Source organism: Rattus norvegicus, chromosome 18, assembly GCF_021556685.1.
Source record: "Rattus norvegicus strain SHRSP/BbbUtx chromosome 18, alternate assembly SHRSP_T2T, whole genome shotgun sequence".
NCBI classification, from domain to species: Eukaryota; Metazoa; Chordata; class Mammalia; order Rodentia; family Muridae; genus Rattus; species Rattus norvegicus.
In genome coordinates this window covers 15,100,453-15,124,788 of record NC_141551.1, presented here as the reverse complement: position 1 = coordinate 15,124,788, position 24,336 = coordinate 15,100,453, and the positions used below count along the sequence as shown (strand labels likewise).

The following is a 24,336-nucleotide window of genomic DNA, read 5'->3' as shown; positions in this document are numbered from 1 at the left end:
CTCCAAAGAACCCCGGGCCTTTTGAGCAATCTCACCCAGAATCCACTGCTCCTTTGCAGCGTACGTGCTCTGTACTTCTGCTTCCAAATAAAAGTCCTTGCTGCTTTGTTACTCATGCAGCTTTTCAACTTCTTGAACACGATTCCTTGTCAGAAACCTGGTGATAGAGCCGGAGAGGTGGCTCGGCAGTGAAAGGCACTAGTTCTACAGAGGGCCTCAGTTTGGCTTCCAGCAGCCATGTGCAGGGATTGACAACTGCCTGTGTCTCTAATCTGATGTCATCTTCTGGCCCCTTCAGGCCCCGCACTTATGTGCACATATCTGTCAAAGAACATACCTCCACACACATAATTAAAAACGAAACTACATCTTAAAATATTCTTGGTGGTTCAGACAGCAACTGCTCGCAACACATGTGGTGGAACTGGAAAACACTGTGCTTTGTTTTGTAACACCACTTTTTAATTTCTTATGTTACTTAAGAGATAGATGTATAACATTGACTATAAATATCCAGTAATTAGCACATAATGTATGAAATGGTGACTGTCTGCCATGAATAAAAGCTCATTATTACCAAAAGGTTTTGCCTCGTACACAAGAGAAGACCTGAGGGTACAGAGGTGTTCATGTGTCTATGCCTTTCTTCTTACCATCAAACCACTGGAAGGAAAGGTGTTTGCTAAGGAAGAACTTTAAGGAAAGCAGCTACAGATCCCCCTGGGGTTCTAGGCCATTAAGTTGCTCTGAGGGGCTTTACCCTTACATTTTTAAGGTGTCCTTGCTTCTAAGCTAGAGTAGCTACAAGGGAGTGCCAGGAAAATGGGATGTAAAAGAAGTCATCTGCTTGAGTGCCATTTATGTTACAATGGTTGGATTCTGGGCATCATTATCTCTGGGGTGGTCCACCCAGGCACTGGGAAGTGAAAAGGCCAACCACAGGCATGGTTTAGCATCTTGGACACTAGAGAGAGCAGATTCAGAGATGCAGAGTATATGTAACCTGTATCATTATATACTTGCTTTGTTCACAACTAAACTAGTTAGCACTGGAAAGAAGGAACAAAAAATTGCCATGTAACTTGACCCATAAGCCTCTGATGCTTTTAATGCTAGCTTTAAAATAAAGTGAGCACACGCATAATTTTCTGAATTTCTCAATCGAAAGAGAACTGTTCGCTATTGAAATTTCTATAATCAGACATGAACTACAGAGTCCTGCGTAGATGCAGGAAGGGTTGTGGGTAAATCAAAGCCTGTCTAACCCAAATAATGTTTATCCAACTGCTCAGCTACTCTCAACATCTGTGGCAGGGAGCCTGAGCAAAATATAGTAGCTTAATGAACAAATTAAGAGTATCACCCATCGTTTAGACTTTATCAAAAGGGACAATTTGCTTTAATTGTTCAACATTCCAGGGGTTTATGTTCCATGAAGGGAGCTGTCCTGTCTTCTGTCTCTGAGAACATCCCATGTGGCTGTCAGAGAGGTGCATTAAAAACCAAGGAATAAAAAACAAAGTATACGATAAATGGGGCAGTGGTGATGTGTGCCTTTAATCCCAGCACTTGGGAGGCAGGGGCAGGCAGATCTCTGAGTTGGAGGTCAGCCTGGTCCACAGAGCAAGTTCCAGAACAGCCAGGGAATCACAGAGAAGCCATCTCAAAAAACAAAAAGCAGCAGCAGCAGTAACAGCAACAGCAAGAAATCCCCACTAAGATTATAGTGTTTTAAAAAACATTTTTAATGAAGAAATAATTCCATTCCAAAATATAGACACACAATTAAATAGTTTAATCACTTCAAAATATAACATGTCCCCAGGAGGTTCCAACACACACACACACACACACACACACACACACACACACACACACACACATCCCAATACTTAACAGCAATATCAACAAAACAAAACAACAGACTATAGTAGTTTTGTTACAATAACCATGGATATAGTGAACTCTTTAGTGTTCCTGAATTGGTTATGGGGTCAAATTACAGTAGTCACAATTTAAAATGTCTTATGTTAATTAGCCTCAAGATGTAATGAATGCTTCTGACTTTTTTTTCTTTCTTTTTGGTTCAAAGGGAAAAATGCCCTGTTTTCTGAGGACACAGTGGAGTTCTTTGCTTGTGTCTCCTTGCGTGGAATCGAACCAATGTGAGCATAGCAACCAAGGCTGCCATATTTACAATATCTATCTACACTTAACGGCCAAGAACTAATAACAGTGGACGAAGATGGTCAAAATAAGAGCAGACATCAGTGCTAAATTATATCACAACAGTTTGGCTCATGCATATAAGAAAATACATAGTATATATCACACAAAGGCCACAATCTTAATGCAATTCAGTTCATATTACTACTTACAAATGAACCTTCCCTGCCTTATTATAGACCATCCAATAATCCATCTTCATAGTCTCCGACACGTCTCCCTTGGACCAATCAAACTTACCCCAACCTCCATCCTGACAAACCACAACCAGTTCCTGAATCCTATACAGTAGACTTCACCCACCTCCTTGACCACAATGCTGTGGGGAGGTTTGGCTCTGTTAGACCAGTGTTCATTCTTAGGCCATCAGTTCTGATGTGCAATTCGTTGTGGAATGAGAAAGAACAACCCCTGTGAGATATAGTTGAATAGAATGGACAGGACGGATGAAACCTGCTGGGTTTGCATTTAGAACAGGCCCCAAAAGTAAATTTGGAGAGCCAAGGAAAGAAATCCACCGACAATCACAAAACCCCAAAACAACACACGCCATTTTGTCTCGGTTACAGGACAGGGGTGCTTGAGTCTGGTCTCAGTGCTGACGTGGCGCTAAGAGAAAGAAAAGGTGGCTGGTTAGTGAGAGATTGCTCACTGACGGGGGTTGGGGGGAGGTTTCGAGAGAGTTCTTGTAATGGCTTTGTGTGATGGAGTCAGTCCCAGGGGACGGAGCTGTTTGGTAATGGAAACTGCGATGTGAGGGAAGGTTTGTAGCAGGATGGTTTCAACCTTAGACACACACTGTAATGTAGAAAACCCAAGAGACAACATGGGGTCAGTTCAGTCCAGCCAGCGACTGAGGGCCACCAGCAGGGTCTGAGTTCTAATGTAAGTGCTACGTGACTCTGACTTGAGCTGACAGAAATGCAGGTACCGGGGGATGTAGTGGTTTTTTAGTACTGAGTATGAGGCACCAATGGCCACCTGCACCATCTAGAGAGGTGTGATTTCACAGAGGATGATGGGCAGGGGGAGAGAGATGAACATTAAAGACACCAACAGAACCCACAACAAAATCCACCTGTGCAAAGAAACCAGAGAACTGTGCAGTTGTGCGACTTTGGTGCTAGCCTCAGGGAAGTTTGCCAGGAGAGTTTTCTGGAAAAAAAAATAGACTAAGAACACCCAGGGACAGCATGGGGTCCTCTGCTGATGCCGATCATGCCCTTGGCTATCCTCGAAGCAAATGCTTTTGTTTAAAGGGCAGCCATGGGGAGAGTTTCTGACCAAACGCAGAGGCAAGAACACGAAGATCCCTCTGCACACAGTGGGGTCAGAAAGCGAGTTCTTAGCCACTCAATTATAGACCAGGGGTGTGGGGGGGTGGGAGAAGGCTTTTGCCAGCCTGGTAAGAAAAATTAAATCTGAGGTCCGCTCAGAACATTTCTTATTAATTCTGAATACCACCTTCCCCCCACCCTGCTTCTTCAAGACAGGGTGTCATACATCCCAGGCTGGCCTCAAATTCACTATGTAGCTGAGGAGGATCTTGAACTCCCAATCTTCCTGCCTCCATCTCCTGAGTGCTGGGATAATAGGCACGCATCAACATGCCAGTTTTACTCAGCTCTGGAAGTTCGAACCCAGGGCTTTGGTATGGTAGGCAAGCAGTTGGCCAATTGAGTAACACCCTAGCCCTGGATAAGGCCTTTTTCACTCTTGGTTATACCAGTCTATTCTAGAACAATGATTTCCACTTTATAGCACACATCAGAACTGTTGGTGGGGGCAATTAAAACATCGATCACCAGGTTCAGACCCCAGAGTTTCTGATTCTACAGGTCTGGGTTGGATCTTCACATTGGTAAGACTTTGGGGTGATATTAACATTGCTGGTCTGTCAGACACGTTCTGAGCAAATCATTGTTCTGAAGTGATTCCCTTCTTTCTTTTAGAAGAAAAAAAATCAAAACCAAAAACAAACACAAACAGGAATTCCAGAGAGGCTTCTAGTTTTAAGACAGCCAGCAGCTAGACTGGCGTTTTCTTTTCCTTATACATCAGATCTTGGAACAACCAATTACTTTTCCATTTTCCCCAGAATTGCTAAGGGAGGCTCCTCTGAGGTCTCTCTGACGAGGGGCCTCGAGAAGGGGGCCATCCATAGGCTCTTATCCTCTTGCCTTTGACAGTTCCTTTATACGCCATTTTCTAACTGAGTGTGAAATCCCAATACCACTTTGAAGAGCTTGTCTGTCTCCTTCACATGCCCACACCACCACCCCCGCATGCAGAACACCAGGTGGCCAGGTAAGGCAATCGACATTCAGAAAGAAGAGTGGAGCAAGCGCACTTTAAGCCCATACATTTAAAGCTGAAGGCCTCGGGACTACCGATGAGGGAACTTGTCAATGAGCAGTGCTGTGTAAGACATGCTTCCTAAGGATACAATGTGGAGAGCAAGACCTGGAGGAGTGCAGGTAACTGTAGTCCGAAGGGGGGAATCTTATGGCACCTGTGGTTTATAAACAGCTTTAGTAACGAGTATTCCAAAACATAGTTCACAGTTTTTAAAGAAGATCTGTGCTGATTTTAAAAACTAGATTCTATATCATTTGAATGTTGTCTCTCTTTCATTTTTTTTGAATATGATATCTATTTGGAAAAAGTATTTACACTAAATTCTATGGCTGATTTGTTAGACTATGTTGAAGGGAAACAATTGGAAATAAGCTTCACGAACCCATTATTCCTGTTGGTAGGTTGAAGTCATTTCTCAGAGGGACTTGGGGACATGGGCAGGCCAAGGACCCTTCTTGGCTCCTGGGTTCTGAGTTTGGACACTCAGAAACCATATTTTATTGTAGATTGTTGTCTCCCCCCCTCCAGCCCTCTCCCAGTTGCTGTGGGGGAAAATGTATAGTAGATAATAAAACCGTCTTGGCTAAAATCTCTAAGAATCCAGAAATGGAAATTCTAGCTACAAACAGTATTAATATTGTCGTTGTAAACTGAATAGGTTCAGTATTGTGTGCAAAGGTTTAAAATGCTCATCAGTACTACTGTTCTGTATAACAGCAGCAGGCTCTCCCTCAAGCCTGTGGGTGTTTGCTCTGAACCAGGGGTGAGCCATGGTTGGAAGATGGAGTTGATAAGTTATCTAAGAACAGAAGTCTCGGGCCCCACCCCCTTCTAAAACACAAACCTAGGAACTACAAATTTTAGAACAGAAAAATAGCTAGCTGCACTACAGGCATCGGAACAAATCTTTAGGGGAGGGGTTGTCGGAGCTGCTGGGTGTGGCGGCTCCTCTCTCCGAGCGAGCGAGCGAGGGCTTAGGCTGCTTCCACGATGCAGTCTTCCTCCTCTCTGTCGGGTGGGCGCAGCTCTCTCCACCACTTTCCTCATCTGTCTATAGCTTGCCTGGGGATAAGGAGTGTGTGATTTTTTTAACAGGTGAAAACTGTTTCTAAATTAGGGATAAATAGCATAGAGTCTCCCCCCCCTCCCCCCCCTCTCTCTCTCTCACACACACACACACACACACACACACACACACACACACTTATTGTATTTCCTTCCTATGTAAATAAAAAATCAATGTCAATGAACACTATGTGTCTTCTGGAAGACACACCGTGGGGGTTCTCTTCATTGAACATCCTTGTTAAGGGATCCCTGGGGTGCCCTTGAGGCTCATCAAGAGTTACAGTCACACCGTGGCTTACTAACAGGCCTATAGACCAATTTGAGCAGAGGAAGAGTCTTCCTTATTTCTTAGGTCCCATGTTCTGCCCTTTTCATGGAGGTCTCTGTCTCAGGGGCTAGCTGACTAATACCAAGCCAACAAAGTTGGTTTAGGACTCTTAGTTAGGAACGGCATGTGCCTTGGGTCAGAGAGTTCAAACAAAAACATAATAATGTAGCTACTCCAAAAATTTCAATTCTATTGAGTTCATTAAGACCATTATAGTAGGATAAAAGGAGCTATAAAGGTGAAATGCCACTATTTTTAATAGTACTTTGTAAGATTTTAAATGCATTTCGCCCCACTAGTTGATTTAGTAAGAGGCTGGCTTGCATTTAGACTCCTGTGGAATGCCATGGGATTAAAGTGTCTCTGTGGCAAATGACAGAGGGTTTCATTTGCTTACTGACAAGTTTCCAAGAAAATAAAAAACAAACAAAAAGGGCTTTTAGGTTTGAAAAGAACATGATACAATTTTTATGTGGGTTTATATCAAGGCCGGTTTATTATCTTTTAAAAACTAATGTTTTCCTAAGAACGTGTTCCTGCTGTTAAAGAACACCCAGAACAAAAATGGTTAAGTTGCTGGAACTAAGAGAAAGAAAATGCTATTAAGAGAAGGCCTTTCCTGTGGGACTAGATTTTCTATAACTGGAGTGAATATTTTCAGAAACAGCTCCTGGGAATGTTTTTCGCTGTAGTCACTGTGGATTAGGAGAACATGTGTGGTTACACTTTCCAAGGCAAGGGAGGGCAAAGGGAGAGTGTAGCTGTAAGATCTGCCCATATAGCTCAGGAGGTCTGCCTCTCAGTGCGAACTTACTCACTTGATTTGAACCTGGCATCGGAGGGAGGATGTTTGTAGTATTTAAACTAGTGTAAATCCATTACTACTTGAAATGTTGTTGAAGAAATGTGTTCGTTCCTAAAATTAGCATCCAGGGTTGGCAGAGTGCATTGTTGGCTGCCCTGCAGACTCATGTGATCCCACAGTTGGGAAGGATTATGTAACTGCTCTAGACAGGTCCTTCATCAAGGCCAGGCTGATTGCTGTAGGAAGTGTGTTAGCTTAGGCTGGGATGAGGGTGATGAGGGACCAGATGGCCAGTAGCTAGAGCTAGAGAAGCCATCTAGACTATGGGGCAGTGGGCTCTTCCATCACTGCCAGTAGCTGAGTCCTGGCTTGTTTATAAAAGTTGAAACGACTTTTCCCACACACTTCCACGAGGACTGTGGCAAGCTCCTGAGTACTGCATGGGATCTGATGCATGGGACATAGTGGAGCCATGCACAGGTGTGTATGTCCACAGCTAATTATGGTGTACTTAAGCTCTTTAAAACTATATGTCACGTGCCCACCTCCTGTGTGTGTTTATCATGATGTACAGAGGAAAGTGAAACTCATAAGGCTTAATCATTTATCTAGATTATGCTTAGCTTCAGTCAGATTAATACTTAAAAATTGGTCTAATAAAATGCAGAGCCCAAGACTTGGACCGTGATACTCAAGTGATCTTGACAGTCAAGTGTCAGTCTTTCAGTGATCAAAAAAAAATCAACTTGAGAATTTGGCTCAGTGTTGGGTAAATCTTTAGAGTTGGATAAAATTACCCAAATGCTGCCTTAAGTTAAAAGCTTCTATCACGCTAACCCCCTCAGTGGATTTCAACTAGTCACCCTCGAAGCACAAAGCTGCAGGACTTTTTTCGTTGGTTGCGTTGTCCCTTGCTAAGGGACACATTTGTTCTTTGGGGACTAAGACGCTGACATCCAGACATGCTGAAGTAACTTGATCTTCTTCTCTGATGCCATTGGTGATGTGGCTACAGACACTGTAATGCATCTCAGGAACCACGGGATTTTCTGTGACAACTTCCCTAATCAACAGGTAAAAAGCCAATTCCAGGGATGTCAGGGGGATTTACTCGGGCATATAATGAGCTCTGTGGAGTTACCGTTCTGATAGTGGCAGCGACAGAGTACACCGTATCGCTTAGAAAGAAAGAGTGACTATGAGCTTAGGCTGAGTCATCCCAGCTCAGCCTACAGTGTCCATGCTTCCTTCCAAACAACAGGGTACTTACTTGAGAGGAGAGTGAGAAAAGGATATTGCATTCAACCTTGCAAGCTGACCTGTGGGTGACAAAGGACACAAACGAGAAAGGTGACATGTCAAGTCCGTGAGGCAGTCAAGCTGGTGAATTATTTGGCTGGAAGCCATGCACAGAGACACACAGAGCGGGAGAGAGAGTCCAGTGAGCGACAGATGCATTCCATCCACCCTGTCATTGCAGCTTACAGGGCCTTGGAAGAAACCATCCCACTGTCCTCCAGGATACGCATTTGAGTGAGAACACATGGTCCCTTCCCTACTTTTTTCCTTGAGATCACTGAGCATGGGAAGGCAAAGAGAGAGGAACCAGAGATTTATCGTGCTAGGCAAAACTCCAGCTAGATCTTGTCATTCATAGAACCCGGCCTTTAATTTACTCACGTACCATTAATTATTAATTCATTAGGAATGTAATATTTGGTGTAGACTAGAGAAAAGTCACCAAAAAAATCTACAATTATAGTGGCTGTTGTCGCTAAATCCCAGAAACTGATGATAAAATTGAAGAACAGGGACCGGCAGGCATCTCCGACAGTCCAAATCGGACTGTTGCTGACCTAGCTATATGTCTCTCCTCCGTGTGCAGACTCACACGGCATGCCTACAGGATAGCAACCCTTAGATTTCTCAGAGACTCCCTGACAACTTCATACAAAGCTAGTTTCTCTCTATAGGTGAGCCGCAGAAGTCACAAAGAGTAAGCCCTCACCTCAGCTTTGGAATCAGGTGAACATTTTTGTAGCACAGACGCTGGCTCAATACACTAATCACAATCACCATCATCACCATCACCACCACCGCCACCACCATCATCACCATCATCATCATTACTTTTGAAATGGTTTGAAAAACATTTTCACTGCTTCTGAAAGGTGCAAGGGAGGCGCATTTAGAGCAGCACCACTTTTTGAGTGAACATGGGCATTACTGTGGCTTGGGGGAAAATGTCAAGGCTCAGTCTTTATAATACAGAGGCAAGGGACAGTTGGGACTCACTGAGTCTCTGTCTTTCCCTGACAGAGGGAGGGAGGGCCACTGTTGACCTAAGCCTCTGGAGAAGCTTGTGTGGCCATTAGACAAAGTCAGAGAGGAAAACAACCACCTTCCAGGGCTGGGACCAGCCGGCCTCTGTCAGACAAACATCCCTGAGCCCCCAGAGGCCCAAGCACACCTGTGGAGACGCAGGCAATGGCGTGTCCCCAGGGGCAAATTCATTACTTTTGGCAAGGGTAAGTAATTATACTATTTTTTTTTGTTGCAGTTGCTATGTTCTGTGGGTTCTCAGCTGATTGCTGGAATTAAGGCTGGGCTGCCAAGCTTTTCTGACATTTAAACGGATTCTGGAGACCCAAACTCCGGTCTTTTACACTTTCTCAGCAAGTGCTCTAACCACTGAACCACCTCCCCAGGCTCCTATATTTTAATTTAGGGGAAAAAACCCCCACTTTTCTTTCCTCACAATCCTGAAGTGTTTGAACTGGTAGGCGCCATGATTCTTCCAATGTCACACAGGTCCCTTTCACTTTTCAGATGAGAATTTGGAAGAATAAATAGACATCTACAAGAGGCATTTACAACACTGGTGCCTGGGATGCGTGGACTGAGAATTCCAGAATATTCTGGAAAGGTAGGGAAGAGAGAGGGAGGAAGGCCCCCATTTAATAGGCGGGACCCCGTTGAGGAGGGCCGTGGCGAGGGGGCGGGCCTGCCGCGGCCTCCTGTACCTGGTAGGCCTCATCCTGCAGCTTCTGCTTCAGGTACTCCTCCATCTGCAGCTCGTTCTCCAGCTGCCGCACAGACTCGTTCTCGTAGTTGCCATCCTCCGGTTGCGGGTAAGGATCTCCGTCTTCCGGGACCCTGGGAAAAACACAAGAGGCGTTTGGGAGTGGAGTCGAGGAGAGCGGCTGGGACTCAGGACTCCTGGGCGGCTTTTGCTCCCCCCCCCCCCCCCGTGTGTTTGCCCTGAGCGCCCCTAGCTCACATTCGTGTCTTCTTTGACTCAAAGGAAAAACTTAATTAAAAAAAAAAAAAGAAAAAACCCTAAAGTGTGGAGAAATATGGGAGTAAACTGTTTTCCTTTTAATCAAACCCAGTGTGGAAGTCATTGGCCATTTATGTTTTTATATGGCATAAAGGAATGATACCCCTTAAAATGTTCAACAAGGCAAATTTGTCTTTACAAGGAACACACAGTTTCAACACGAGAATTTTTTCCCCGTTCCAAAAGGAAAGTGAGCCCTCTAGTGAAATAACACTTAAGGAAATGTGTGCATCATGATTTAAATCTTTGTGTTGTACTATGCACACGCACACACACACACACACATATGTAAGCACACTTTATGGTATAAGTCTTATAATATTATATATCTTGATAGTAGGATATCACACCCATACGACGATCCCTAAATCTGAAAATCCATTTGCATTCTCCAATTTCATTTATAAAAGAAGCAAATAAGAACGACTTCATTCACAAATGGGGACCCTTCCCACCCACTTCTCCCAGGTGTAAAGGATTCACAGGTTCACCACCGAAATCAAACCATGTTCGTGGGGCTGAAACAGTACACGCTTAGGCAGTGCTGAGGGTAAAACACCCTCCGAAATGAAGCAGTGAGCTAAGGCGGTTTGGGGTAGACATTAAATGTGACTGCTCATGGCTTCCTCATCTATGGGGTGTATTACTTTTGGAGGTTTAGGGCCAGACCTAAAAGAATCTGTGAGGACTCTGAATTTTCCATTTTCCACCACCAAATTGTTTGAGGTAAGCTGGTCCTAGTCCGCGGCTGTTGGTATCAGGAATTGCCTTCAGCAGCCACACGGTTGGTCAGTGTTGCCATGGCAACGACCATACATTCCCAGAAGACCTTTTGACTCAATTCGCACCTCCACCTGGGAATCTTTACATCACATTCCAAATAAAAGGCAGACTCTCTCTGCCCTCTTTCTCTTTTCTCTTCTTTCTCTTGCCCCCTTCCCCTTGTCTCGTTCTTCCATTAAATCTCTCCACGTGGAACCATGTTGGTTTGGGTGTTCTGTCTGGATAGGCGCAGGCTGCTATTTAACGAGATTTTAATAACAGTGGCAACCAAGGGAGAGCAGGTTAAAAGTGAGGAGGCCTTTCACAGGCTTGGGTTTTAGGATTGGGGCAAAGACGTGTTATGTTGCTATTATAAAATGTATAATAATAAAAGATGACTATATATACATATATTTATGGGAAAAATATGACAGTTTACTACTTTGAATAACATATCAAGCAATTCTCAATTTTATAGGAAAGGACAAGAAAGCAAACTGAAAAATAGAACAAGGCACACACTGCTATTTTAAATGGTGGTCTAACTATTTTCTTCTGCTCTTACAGGCTGCTGCTGGCTTTCAAAACAGGGTTCTAGGACTCTGTTACTTCTGGTCTTGTACTCATTACTTAGACTGAGAGCCACAGCACCAGAAGGACTTCTGGAAGGTTTCTTCACCGGCTTTGTAAAGCAGTTTATTTTGTAGACCAGTTTGAAGCACTTTTCATGTTAAGTATTATCCTTCTGTTGTGGGTTCAGTGCCTTCAGCCCTTGACCACATTTATCCTGACACTTGTCCCCACCACCTCACTTCCCTCTTCTCCTCCTTACATTGCTCCCTCCCAGGCTGGGCTCTTCCAATATTAGTTCAGCTAGTTCCCCAACGTTCAGCCTATGTTTCCTCTGCAGATAGACAGTCACAGCAAGCCTAGTGGGAGTGTCAAATAAGGCTAACTTAGTCAGGCAAGTAGACATAAGAGACAACTCTCCCTAAGGGTGCTGGGTTAGGAGTCACACTTCCTTAAATACTAATAGGAATGTAAATTCCTAGTTTTTAGCATAAGCAGTCTTCTATTGTTTTCTATTGTGACAGCCAGGTGACCCTTTTCCTACCATTGTTGTCTTGAGTGGGGAGCTGTCTGCCAAGCAGCACATCTTTGACAAATGGCCAGCCTGAAATTCTGGCGTCTGACTGTTTGGAACTGGCTTTGTTACCCTAGTAACCAAGGATTATTGCAACCACAGGGGCCATGAGGGCCACAGCTCCCATTGTAAGAGTCCTTGCTCCAGTTACTTATTCCAGGCAACTTCCAGTGGCTTTGGGAGACTCCCTTCTATGGACTCTGCAACACTAAATAACTCTGCTCAATTGATCAGTTTTGAATCTGGATGGGCGGGGATAACCCGTGCCAGGACTCAGTAAAAAGTATATGCTTGGTGCAATTTGAGGCCTGCGATTGGCTCATAATTAAGGGTTGTGAGACATATACGTGTGTGTGTGTGTGTGTGTGTGTGTGTGTGTGTGTGTGTGTGTAGATAGTCTTTCCTGTCGGGGCCATCTGGAAGGCATCTCTCTTTGGCATTATCCCAATAAATGATTCTCCTCCTACTTATGGCCTCACCATAGGTAGAGTGGACTGCGTTGGTTGCATAAGGAGCGAAACCCTTCATGCACCAAGAATAAAGTGGTGAGTGACACACTGGAGAAAGTTAGAAGGGTCTGAGGCCCTGAAGCCTAGGCTGATTCCATGACAGACTTCAAACTGACAGTTAAGGAGACTAAGCCTAAGCACTGGGCAAGCTCAGGCAAGTCAGTTACTAATAGAGAAAAGCCCAGGCTCCTGCCCTCACACCCTAATAGTGGTTCCGGATGCTTAGAGATAGAGTAAGAGAAAGCTCATCTATCCCAGAATTCCAATTCTGGATAAAATTGAGATTTTTGAGCTAACTTGGTTGCCTATGGGAGATCTCGGCCTGTTGGACTTCTGCAGAATAAAACTCTCTTCGCGTTCACATACTATTTGAGTTCTAAGCATCATTCTTCAGTGAATCATAGACCCTTGGAGACACAATGCTCAAAACCCTTGGCTGGAGCACCAGGAGGCATCTGAAGAGTTCCAGAAAATGATCAAGGGCAGCAGCTGTGCAAAGCTAAGAGTAGAACAAATGGCAGAGGTTGAGAAGACAGACAGATAGACCACAGAGCATCTGAAAGTATGAGAGACAAGATGCTATGAACAACCAATGGCATTAGCTGGCACTACCAGCACTGTAGTTTGAGAGAGCTGTCACGGGTCGAAAAATCTGAGGGTCTTGACTTCAAGTTCAGGAAGTGTCACTATAGTCACCAAACTCCGACACGTAAGTAAGTGCAGAGCGGTAAGTGTAGTGCCTTTAGGTCTCAAGGCTTAGAGCCACACGCTTTGGAATTCATAAGCCAAGCCCCAGGCTTCTGGAACTCTGGGCCACCGGTGCTTAGGGAGCCGCTCCTTGCCCATCTATGACTTTTATTCATATAGAGGAAAAGAATCCCCAGCTGTTTGTGATGATAATCTCTGTAAATGGCTTCTGAAGGACAGATTTATTCATATTTAATGAGTCAAACTATGTTCCTTTATAAAGAGACTCCATGTGTTTAATGACTTCTATCCAATGCTTGCGTGGTGTTGATACTCATTTTGCTCACAGGCTGATCTAGCACTATGACTGTCCCTTAAGTGAAAATGTAGTAAACTCAGGAGACAGGATGGCTTATCTTCTGAAGTGGCATGTGTGACCTGGAGGAAGGCTTTCCTCATCATTACTACAAGTGATTTGTAACTTTGTGTTTTATTTCCAACTTTGCCATGATACAAGTATGATATGCATTTACTAGAGATAGTACTCTGAGTTTTGAATTCGTCTCGCCCCACACTAGCTACACATATATGATACTGTCTTGTGATCTGACATCATCAAGAAGTTAGAACTCTCTATCAGTCACATGGGTCAGAAGGGTAATGCTTGACTGACACCCTACAGTATAGGGTGTTTCTAGGACACAATATACCATGGCTTAGTTGCACTGGATGTGTTTTTGACCTACAGGAAGTTTATGGGAATAAATCTTCATCATTATTTGAGGTCTATCCATGTCCTGTGCCTCAGGTGAGCCAGGCTTTTATTAAGCACTGACTGTTTAAGGTTACTGATGATTTTCTAGAAACGGTTTGGAACAGACTCCCAGTAGCAAATTTAAATGCAGCACTCTTCTGCCTCTTCTGGCCGAAAGGGGAACTGCACCCTTTCAGTGTTTTGTTTTTCTCTTTCTTGAGGCTGCCTACTGAGAAAATGTTTCCAAGAACAAGATACTCACATGTCACCATGCATGGTACTTGTAGCTCCACCGTGAATGTACCCGGGTTTTCGGGCGTGGATTTGGGCTAGAAAAGACTTCTCAGAGGTCGGTGATGGAACCAGATCCTCAAACTGAGTTCTCGAAAATTCAGAATCCACCGTACTTTCTGTTTCACTCGCCACCTCTAGGGGGCAGTGGAAGGAACAGAGTGAATCCTTAGGAAGCTTGTGACCCAGAAATAAAGGCCCATGCCCCACAGGAAGCTTGGGTTCTAGAAGAAAGTCCCCAGGTTCCACGTGCAGCAACAGACACCAGTTAGTCCTCCCCACCCCCCGTGAAAGTTGATACTGAAACGAATTAACTATAAAATACTTTAATATACAGCATTTCATTTTCTTGTATTCAGGGCTGGAGAAGAGACTCTGTGGTTAAGAGTGAGCCTCTTGCTAGTATAGAAGACTGAGGCCAGCACCCATGTCAGGCTAGTCACAACCATCTACGGCCCAGGGGATCAGAAGGCTTCTTTGGTCTCACACAAACAAAGCATGTGCACAGTCACACATATCCACACATGCATGCGCGCGCGCACGCGCGCGAACACACACACACACACACACACACACACACACACACACACACTAAACTGAAAAATTCCTTCAAAATGTTAAAATCTCCTCTTATATTTCACTGTGATCAGGTCTCTTAGAGGGAGACCTAAGGATCCTTCCACAGTAAACTTACAAGTGAGAGGTACCAAGGTCACCCGGGAGGGCACCAAACACACCTGAATTCAGCTCCTTCACCAGAGAGGACATGGTATTGGTGATGGAATCTGCAGCTACCAGCAGGTCATTCCTTAGATTCCTTCTTGAACCTTCAATGAAGAAGCAGAAATTTAATGCCACAGCTTTTCTTTTCTTTCTTTCTTTTTTTTTCATCTTTATTAAGTTGGGTATTTCTTATTTACATTTCAATTGTTATTCCCTTTCCGGGTTTCTGGGCCAACATCCCCCTAACCACTCCCCCTCCCCTTCTCTATGGGCTTCCCCTCTCCATCCTTCCCCCATTACCACCCTCCCCCCAACAATCACGTTCACTAGGTGTTCAGTCTTGGCAGGACCAAAGACTTCCCCTTCCACTGGTGCTCTTACTAGGCTATTCATTGCTACCTATGAGGTTGGAGCCCAGGATCAGTCCGTGTATAGTCTTTGGGTAGTGGCTTAGTCCTGGAAGCTCTGGTTGGTTGGCATTGTTGTTCTTATGGGGTCTCGAGCCCCTTCAAGCTCTTTCAGTCCTTTCTCTGATTCCTTCAACGGGGGTCCCGTTCTCAGTTAATACCACAGCTTTCCTTCCACGCCTGGTTTTTATGTTGTTTGTCTGCCAACTCATTTGATAACCTACAGCTAGAATGGGAGCTTTGGCTCACCCCAGAGTGGAAATAAAAAGTACACTGGCCCTGACATAAAAAGACCCAGAGAACAATGGCAGTTCCTGGATTTCATTATTCCAACTGGAGTTTGGGAAACATGAAAGGCGTTGTCAACTATTATAAGGCACGGTGACCTGGCATAAGTGTCAACACTCCCAGTGAATCAGAAGGTGTGGACATCCTACTGAGGACAACCCACATGGAACCGAAGCCCGGCTTGTATTTAAGCAGCTGTTGTGCTCCCAGTCACAACCATGCAGTTGAGCACACTGGAGCCTGCTCCCAGCCAGCACAGGCTCCGTCCCCTACCAGGGCTCCCAGGACAGATGACTTTGACATTGGGACACCAGGTACTGAATGCTCTTAGAGAGTGGAAAAAGGATGAGGTGATTTGCTTCTGCTCTTAAAATATCTGAACTTAGACTGTTAGAAGGTAGTCCACGGTAGAAAAAGATTATTCTTACATGTCAGGCACACGAAGGGTTAAATGGATATCTGGAGGGTTGCGTGGGAGTAGGCAAGGTGGATGTGGAACAGAACACTCATTACCATAACATCTTTGAAAGAAAGGGGTCAAGACTCCAAAGATGCCACTTACAAACAAGAGTTACACAGCACTAGTGTTTCGTGGGTTAGGGGCTTCCTGTCGGCAACACAACGTCATTTTGCACAAAGTAGCCTTAAATGAAGGGAACAATCAATATACTTAAATCAAAGAGACCAAGTAAGACCATTAACCATAATATAAAGGTCCAGGAGATTTAAAACACAGTAGGTTCCTTAAAATCTGATTTGGAGAAAGGGTATTTTCCCTTCTAAAAAATTAAAAAGGAGTGTGAATGACATTTGTGAATGACGTGGGAAGCTCTTGAATGCTATCCATGTTTAGAAGGAAAGGCCCTGACAAGGAGACCCTGTTTTCCATCGCAGAAGAAAACAGCCTGTTAGCTTTGCTGGTAAAATGTGTTAGGATTTTATCCCCATACATGATGAGTGGTTGGTGCTTTGTTTCCACACATGGCTACTATGCTTAGACATGGCTGATGTCAAAAACATGTTGAAAACCTGCTAGGCGAAGGATGGTTCTTATTAAAATATATGTATTTCTGCAATCGCTAGTACGAAGAAGTTGTACATCTTTCTTTTATTGGCAATTTCTCCTTCTTCTGTCTGCTGATTCCCTTCATCTGTCACTGTTTGGAGGAATGCCTCCATATTTTTTATGCTTAGCTGAAGTCATGAAATATGATTGGCACGCACACCAGAGATGGTTCCTTGGGGTACATTATTTGGTTTCTGTTTTTGTTTTTTTAAGATAGTCAAATGTCTTTCTTACATCTTCACTAATATATTTGTAATGTGAAGAAAAGGTGAATTGCAGACCCAGGTGCAATGCACAGTGTAATTTGTGTGAAGGAAAGAGTCCATGAGCTATAAACACACACAGATGCAGCTGTTTATACACAGGCAAATATTGAGAATGGCCTATGCACTGTAGTGGCCATTCTAGGAGTGAAGTGTGCCGGACTGGAAAGGCATACAAGAGGGGAATTTCTTAATATCTATAAACTTGTAAAATGATGGAAAGCAAAAGGTTTAAATCACTTGATTCGGGGGCCTTGAGACAGAACCTTGAATCACCCCTGAAATGGACCTTTATGCACACCTGTGAAGAGTTATCTAGATTAAAGTTATCGTCCAAGAACGTTCATGCAGGGTGCTCTTGATTTTTAACGGACTTGGGAAACTCATCTTAATTTGGTGGGGGCCATTCCCTGGAAGCGGGATCCTGGACTGTATGAAGTAGACAATGTGAAGTAATCCTAGCCTGTGTGCGTTCACTGCCTGCCTCATGACCGTGGATGCCATGTAACCATTTGCTTCAAGCTCCTGTTGCCTTGACTTCCTGCGATTGACTGTGAGGTAAGAATGAATGCTTGATCTCTTCCGCTGCTTTTGTCAAGTTTTATTTATTTAGCAACGGGAGAAGAGACAGAGACAGTGGTCCTCTGTGGAGAAGCCTGGTCACCAGCTCTGCTCTTTGTTGCTGATTGTACAGCCTTAGTCTTGTAGCTCTGACTCCTGAGGCCAAGGCACAGTTCTTTAGAGCATCTCCATGAGAACTCTGTAAGACGATGACTTGTTCCATCGCCCTCAGAGTTAAAGAGCTGGGGTTATTCGATCTGAGTGTTGACTTTGAAGAGGATATTCCATCAGGATCTCAGGATGGATTGAAGCTATGTTTTCACAAAATACTTTAAAGGTGCTTTTATGCCCCGAGACTTCCAAGATTTACTAAAAAGCAGGGCAGGGTAACGGAAGCTAAAAGAAGACAGAACTGGGGAAGCAAGGAAGATCACCATAGGAGCTTTCTGAAGTGCACAGGCCAGGCTGTGACTCAAGTATAGGACATTTTTGCAGAGATGTCCAACCCATTCTCTGTGGGACACGCACAGCTCGGGACAGGTGTGAATGCGACATAACTTTAACTACAAACAGAAATTATGAGGCCTATTTGTAACTGGACTGTACGGATTTTGAGTGTAAATTTTTGACTATGACCCTGAGAAGCCAAAAACCTGGACACTCCTGTGAATGCTCGCACGTGGCTCTGATGACTTTCAGTTGCCTACTGCTCAGTGGATCTTGGTGAACGATTTGGCAGGCACAAGCAGAACACAGTAAAGGAGAGAGCACTTACTTTGTGCAAAGGCCTCTTGCACATCTCCCCCTACCCCAGTGAGGGAGTCCTGTGGGGTGTACGCTGGTGTGGAACAGGCAGACGTCGACCGGATGGGCATGGGGATCGGCCTGCTGATGGTGTGGCTGGGGGAAGAGCGTGGAGAGCCTGCCCCCTGGGTCTGCAGAAACAAGACACATCATTAATTTGCTTTCACAAGAAAGGCCCAGAGGCCTCCTCTAAAGTCTCAGGTCCCATGTTAAAAACCGTGGTAAGAACATTCCAAAACAGGAGCAAATCTTAGGAAACCAAGGAGACTACTCTAAACTTGGCTGCAGGTGTCCTTTAATTTAGGGAGTTATCCATGCAGTCGCAGGTGTAGATTAATTTTGGGAGCTATTATACATAACCTGAAGCCTGTGTTCATCTGGAAGTCTAAGAATACTAGTGCAGCATTGTGCTACCCTGTGAGATCTTTGTTCTTGCCAAGGATGCGGTGAAACGATAGTTTCAAGGCATGTATAATTCTCCTTGAAGCAAGTCCTACATAGAATAAGACACAAAGGATAAAGTTCAAATACAGACTCTGAGATTACTCAGTATAGGTACATTTGTCCCCTAATTTCCAACCTACTTGGCCTCATCTTTAGACATAATTTAGAGCAGGCCTTACAGCATTTCATATTGTCTCAAGTAATTGCATTGAGATGTGTGTTGCTAATCTCTGTTTTATGATTAAGTCAACATTGTGAACTTTGTCTGCAAATCAGTGATCTGAATGGGGAAGAAGAAGAAATCTTGGTGTCTTTCACTCTTATCTTCATTAGTATTCTATGCGGATACATGAAGAGTGTACCTACTAACAAGATACCATGTGACAATTTTACATATGTACATATGCCACCATGTTCACTTCTAGGGGAACATAGCTACCTCAAGGGTCTGTCATTCATGATGAAAACATTAGAAATGCCTTCTTCTAGCCTTATAAAAGCAATTTCATTAATATGTTTATATTATTTGCTCTTCTTCCTTCTCTGATCCTTCTTGTGCACCTCCTACCCTTGCTGTCAATCAGACGCAGTCTCTTTTGGAATGATCGCACACTGTGGTTATTGGTAATTATCCTACCATGCAGTGGCAATGCCAGAGCATGTTACTCTCGTCTAACTGCATCTTGGTATCCACCCATCAAAATTTCCCATTATTCCTTTGTTCTACTCTCCCAGTGTCTGTAACTACCCTTCTACTTTCCATCTCTTAGCATCAGCTTTTTATATTTCATACATAGGTGCGCTCATGTGGCCTTGTCTTTCTGTACCAGATTTTATTATCTACCTGGTGATCTTCAGTTCTACCCCTGTTGTTGTAATGTCAGGATGTCCTTTCTTTTGTGAGCTGAATCATATTCCAGCACAACACACACACACACATACACACACACACACCCAACATACACACAAATACATACATATATCACATCCACAGCATACACATACATAAGTACCACATGCATATACATATACACACAAATACACATACTGCATACACACACCACACACATACACACACCACACACACACACATACACATACATATATATACACAAACCACGCACACAGACACAAACACCACACGCGCACATCACATACACACCAAATATACACATATATCACACAGAGAACACATACAAACACACCACATACATACACACACACACACACATCTCACACATAGACACACAGGACACACATGCATGCACACACACACATACACACACACACACACACACACACACACACACACACACACACACTCATGGCTGATGGTCACTCACTTTCAGTCCTTTGGCTACTGTGAACAGAACTGTGATAAGCACAAAAGCGCAGATACCTTTTCACTACCCTGACTTCATTCCCTTTGGCTAATGCCCTCTCTAGTGGGTTTGCTGAATCAGGCCAAGTATGACTCCCTCGTTTCTACAATGGCAGCCCTAACCTACATTCCTACCAGCACTGGCTCCTTCTCTCTATGTGCTTACCCATGCTTGTCAGATTTTTTTTTAAAATAATTATTATCCTTACTGGAAAGATGTGATATCCAACTGAGGTTTTGGTTTGCAAGAATCATGGTCTCTGATAATTGGCTACAGTTTTCTGAAACACTCTTTTCTCTAGACCTTCAAGAAAGCTGTAGTTTAGCAGAAGAGTGAGATCAGCAGGATTTATAAAGGAGTGAAAAAATGAAAGAGTAGAAAACCACCAGAACCCTTCTCTTTCTGCATTGTGATTTTTGGAAGATTGCTCTTTCCTTCCTTCCTTCCTTCCTTCCTTCCTTCCTTCCTTCCTTCCTTCCTTCCTTCCTTCCTTCCTACAATGACATCCTTGAAAACAGACTCCTGGTTTCAACAATTAGTAGAAAAGAAGAAAACCAAGCATGCGTGTAAAGCATGCAGGAGACTCTGGGTACACATGTAGCCGACCATGCACTCTAAGCCGCTCCCTCCCAACCTGTTGACTCTGGCCAGCCATAGTGAGAACTCTTCCACAGAAACATCCAGAGTTACTGTGCACCTGTTCACGCTCTGAGATTTGCAGCATGAGAATGCAGCTTTGGAAGGTTCTATTTAGATCTTTGCTTTGCGTTTGACTACTGGCCGTTAGACATTCCCCACCTCCCAACACACACATACACACACAACACACAGACACACACACACACACACACACAGTTCCTGTAAAGTGCCATGCTGTTAGCTGTCCAGGGCTCAGCATCATACATAATTGTCAAATCTATAAAGTGAAGAAAATCCAGAAACAAAAACAAAGCAAACCAAAGCATAGCACAGACTTATGTGCTGCCACGCGGGCTGTGGATTCCAGTCTTCCGCTTGTAACAGTACCTGTTTGTAATGAATGGTCTGTCCAGGCTCAGAGAGGAGGACTTAGGTGTTGATGCTTTTGTCTGCTTTCCTCAGCCTGCTCAGAGAGGGGTCTGGGTTTTCCAGAAAACAGCAGCTCAGCCCCTCTTCCTTGAAACCTTCTGTGTCTGAGCTAACCCTGTACCCCAGATTCTCATGTTAATGATGAATAATCTCTGAGCTTTCTCCTGTCCCAAAGGTTTTATGGACATCCTGAGGTCATGACCCATGAAGTGGGTATCACCATTCTAGGTGTGCAATTGTAGGTCCCAGGGCTCTGAAAATGGAGAACAGTAGCTGTGCTTGTGGCTGAGCCCAAGAACCCTGAGTCCTGTGGGCTACAGAACTCTTGATGAATCATGGCTGGTGGAGGGTCCATCAGAGAAATAGATGTTAGTCAGGTGCCTTGGGGGCACCTAGTGCTGGACACCTCTCCTGTGCACCCAGTCCCAGTCAGGGCTTAAGGAGCACTCCTGGACTTTTCTTATTTTATTACCAAAACCCTTCAGTCACAGGAGAGAATGTCTACTGGGGCCAGGAAGTGAAGCGGGACAGACAGCTCCTTTTGTCTGTCTACCATGGGTCATCAACTCAACCCTGGGAAGCCAGATCTTCTTTGTTAGAAAGCTCATACTAATAAAATGACTTCTTATTAATTCACTTTAGAGGGTATAGAGCACTTTACCACAGACTGTTGGTTTTCCTAATAGAGTGCAAAAGATAATACTATATTTAAGTAACAGTTTGAAATCAGTTTATGGAAAAAGCACTTTAATGCCAAAGACTTTAACCCTCTTAACATTCGCATTATTATTCCCATTAAGTAGGTGAGCACACTGAGGCTCCTAGGGGATAGGTGGCATAGGGAAGGTCTTTAGGCTAGTTAGTGGCAGAGGGAAGTTCAGACTGTAAGTCTGAGCCTTTCCCATAGTTTCGCAGGGTCTCCTTAGGACATGATCATCATCACATGCTTCCAACTGTACTTTATTAAAATTAGAACATTGAGGAACTAAAGGCTGAGAAGCTTCTACCATGGTCACAGCATGGTGCGCCAGGCCTCATGGTAGACCAGCTAACACCTTTTCCTTGGATTGAGGAGAGGTGTGGGTTCCCAGTGTGGCAGAAGGAACACTGGGCTATCGGTCAGGTCTATAAGCTCTTCTCTGCAAGTCTAAACATGGTTTAATAGACAGGCATTTCACTGTGAATTTGGCCCCAGTGAGAACTATTGATGTAGTTATGTCTTACTACTCTTCAGAAGTCAGAAAAACTCAAAGTCTGCATCACAGTTGCACCCAGTGCTTTCAGCTAAGCGGTTGTGACCACACTCTAGTATTTGACAGGCTGTGTTAGGGCCGTGCCACCTAGTTCTGCTGTGCCAGGTCCTTTAGCACACAGTCCTCATGGGATTCTTACCTCCGGTGACATTTGTAGGGAGGCATGTACTTTGTTTTCATCTTTCCCCCACACCGAGAGCCTGCCCTGTATAGTGCACTAGGCTCTTATTAAGAGTTCGTATGTATGAAACATTATCAACCCCTTATCTTCCTGCTTACTACTTGTTCTTCAACGTCAACCTTCTCTGACTTTCCTGTTTCTCCAAAACTCCCAACACTGCTTTTTTGTTAGGGGAAAATAACTGGCTGTGGTTACTAGTTAAAAGAAAAATCTCGGACTGAATCTAAATGACAACAATGCATGACTGGCTAATAGCCATCATGCCAAAGTCTTAGTCAAATAAATATCTAATGGTTACAATTTTAAGTGGTCTGATTATGTCAAGAAGTTTGGAGGGAAATCCTGGGATTGACAAAAATCCATCTTTTCTGCAACCAGCACCTCCCAAGTCATGTTTACCCCAGAGTTCTCAAAGTAGGATACATGGTTGCTTAGCAAGCATGGCCCCGTCTTTTCTCTGGTTAGGACACTGCCCAGTTTGATACTTAGCACCTACTATAGGAAATGGCTTCTCTGGTGTTCCTTCTATCCCACTCTTAAAGGGCCAACAGGAAAGGAACAAGGAAATAAACCAAATTTTATTTTCCCAGATTCTCTGTGGTCTGGCTATCCTGCTTTGAACTTTAGAATGAGTTTCAGCAAATTCCCTGAGAAAACCCTTCCCTGGAAATTACTCAATGATTAATGGTGGAAAGACTGAAGGGACAATGGTCCATGCAGATCAATATATGGATCCAATATTCCCAAGGAGGGTTGATTTATGGATGAGGGAAAACATATATCACAGCTGGCAACTTAGAATAGCTCTCTTCCTGGAGAATAAATGAACAATTAATTTCTACATGCATCCTCTGACTCCACTCTATCTGCCATCACATCAATTTTTAAAAAGCCTGGTGAGACCCAGACATTTTCCATTTTTTACAGGAAGTATTTTGGTTTCTACCCAGCTCTGGGGACAAAGGATGCTTTCAGGAAAAGGGCAAATGTGTAAGTGCTGAGTGAACCCACTCTGGAGAGGTGGGGAATATTTGTTACCCATCCTCCTACTACACACTCGAAGTCTGCCTCTAAGGAAGTCTGGCTGAAGATGCGTCTTGCAGTCCGGCCCTGACAGCTGTACCTCCAAGCCTGGGAATATGAGGCTGCACAGAGTCACCAATTGCTACCATTACCACCACCACCACCACCACCACCACCACCACCACCACCACCACCACCACCACCATCATCACCATCATCACCATCACCACTTTGATGACTGGGATTCTTAAAGGAGTGCTGTGTACAAAATGGAATAGGAGACAGAGGATGTGGTTGACTCTGACTGGTCAGGAAGGGTGCATGGCTTGAGTGGGCAGGAAATATGACAGCATGGAGAGGAGAGAGGAGCGTCTGAGTTTTGAAAAAGCTTGAGCAAGACTTGAGACCTGTGATGACATCACAGACATGGCAGAGAGGCCGTTGGGGCTGAAGCCAGTACCAAGTTCCATGAGAAAAAAATGAGAAAGCTAAAAGGAGGGGACAGGCTCGGGAGCTTTCAGTGTAGATGGCATTCGGAATTAAAGGCTGTGTCTACTGGTTTTGAACAGAGAATCATTTTTTTTTTTTTTACTCCCCTACG

General features: G+C 44.2%; 1 protein-coding gene across 37 annotated transcripts in view; it reads right to left on the bottom strand.

The window, feature by feature from the left end:
* Positions 1-1,724: 1,724 nt before the first annotated feature.
* The window catches only part of Dtna (dystrobrevin, alpha), a 362,070-nt gene continuing 339,458 nt past the window's right edge, over positions 1,725-24,336 (bottom strand). For 13 of the 37 annotated variants that reach the window (XR_015642372.1, XM_087592974.1, XM_087592976.1 and 10 more), the window contains 5 exons: positions 18,356-18,515; positions 15,010-15,099; positions 14,244-14,409; positions 9,809-9,941; positions 1,725-2,835 (listed from right to left, as the gene is read on the bottom strand). Coding sequence is in view for 36 of the 37 variants with exons in the window: in XM_087592974.1 (XP_087449100.1) it covers positions 2,695-2,835; positions 9,809-9,941; positions 14,244-14,409; positions 15,010-15,099; positions 18,356-18,515 (690 nt within the window). In the remaining variant the exon portion in view is untranslated. 37 annotated transcript variants of the gene reach the window in all.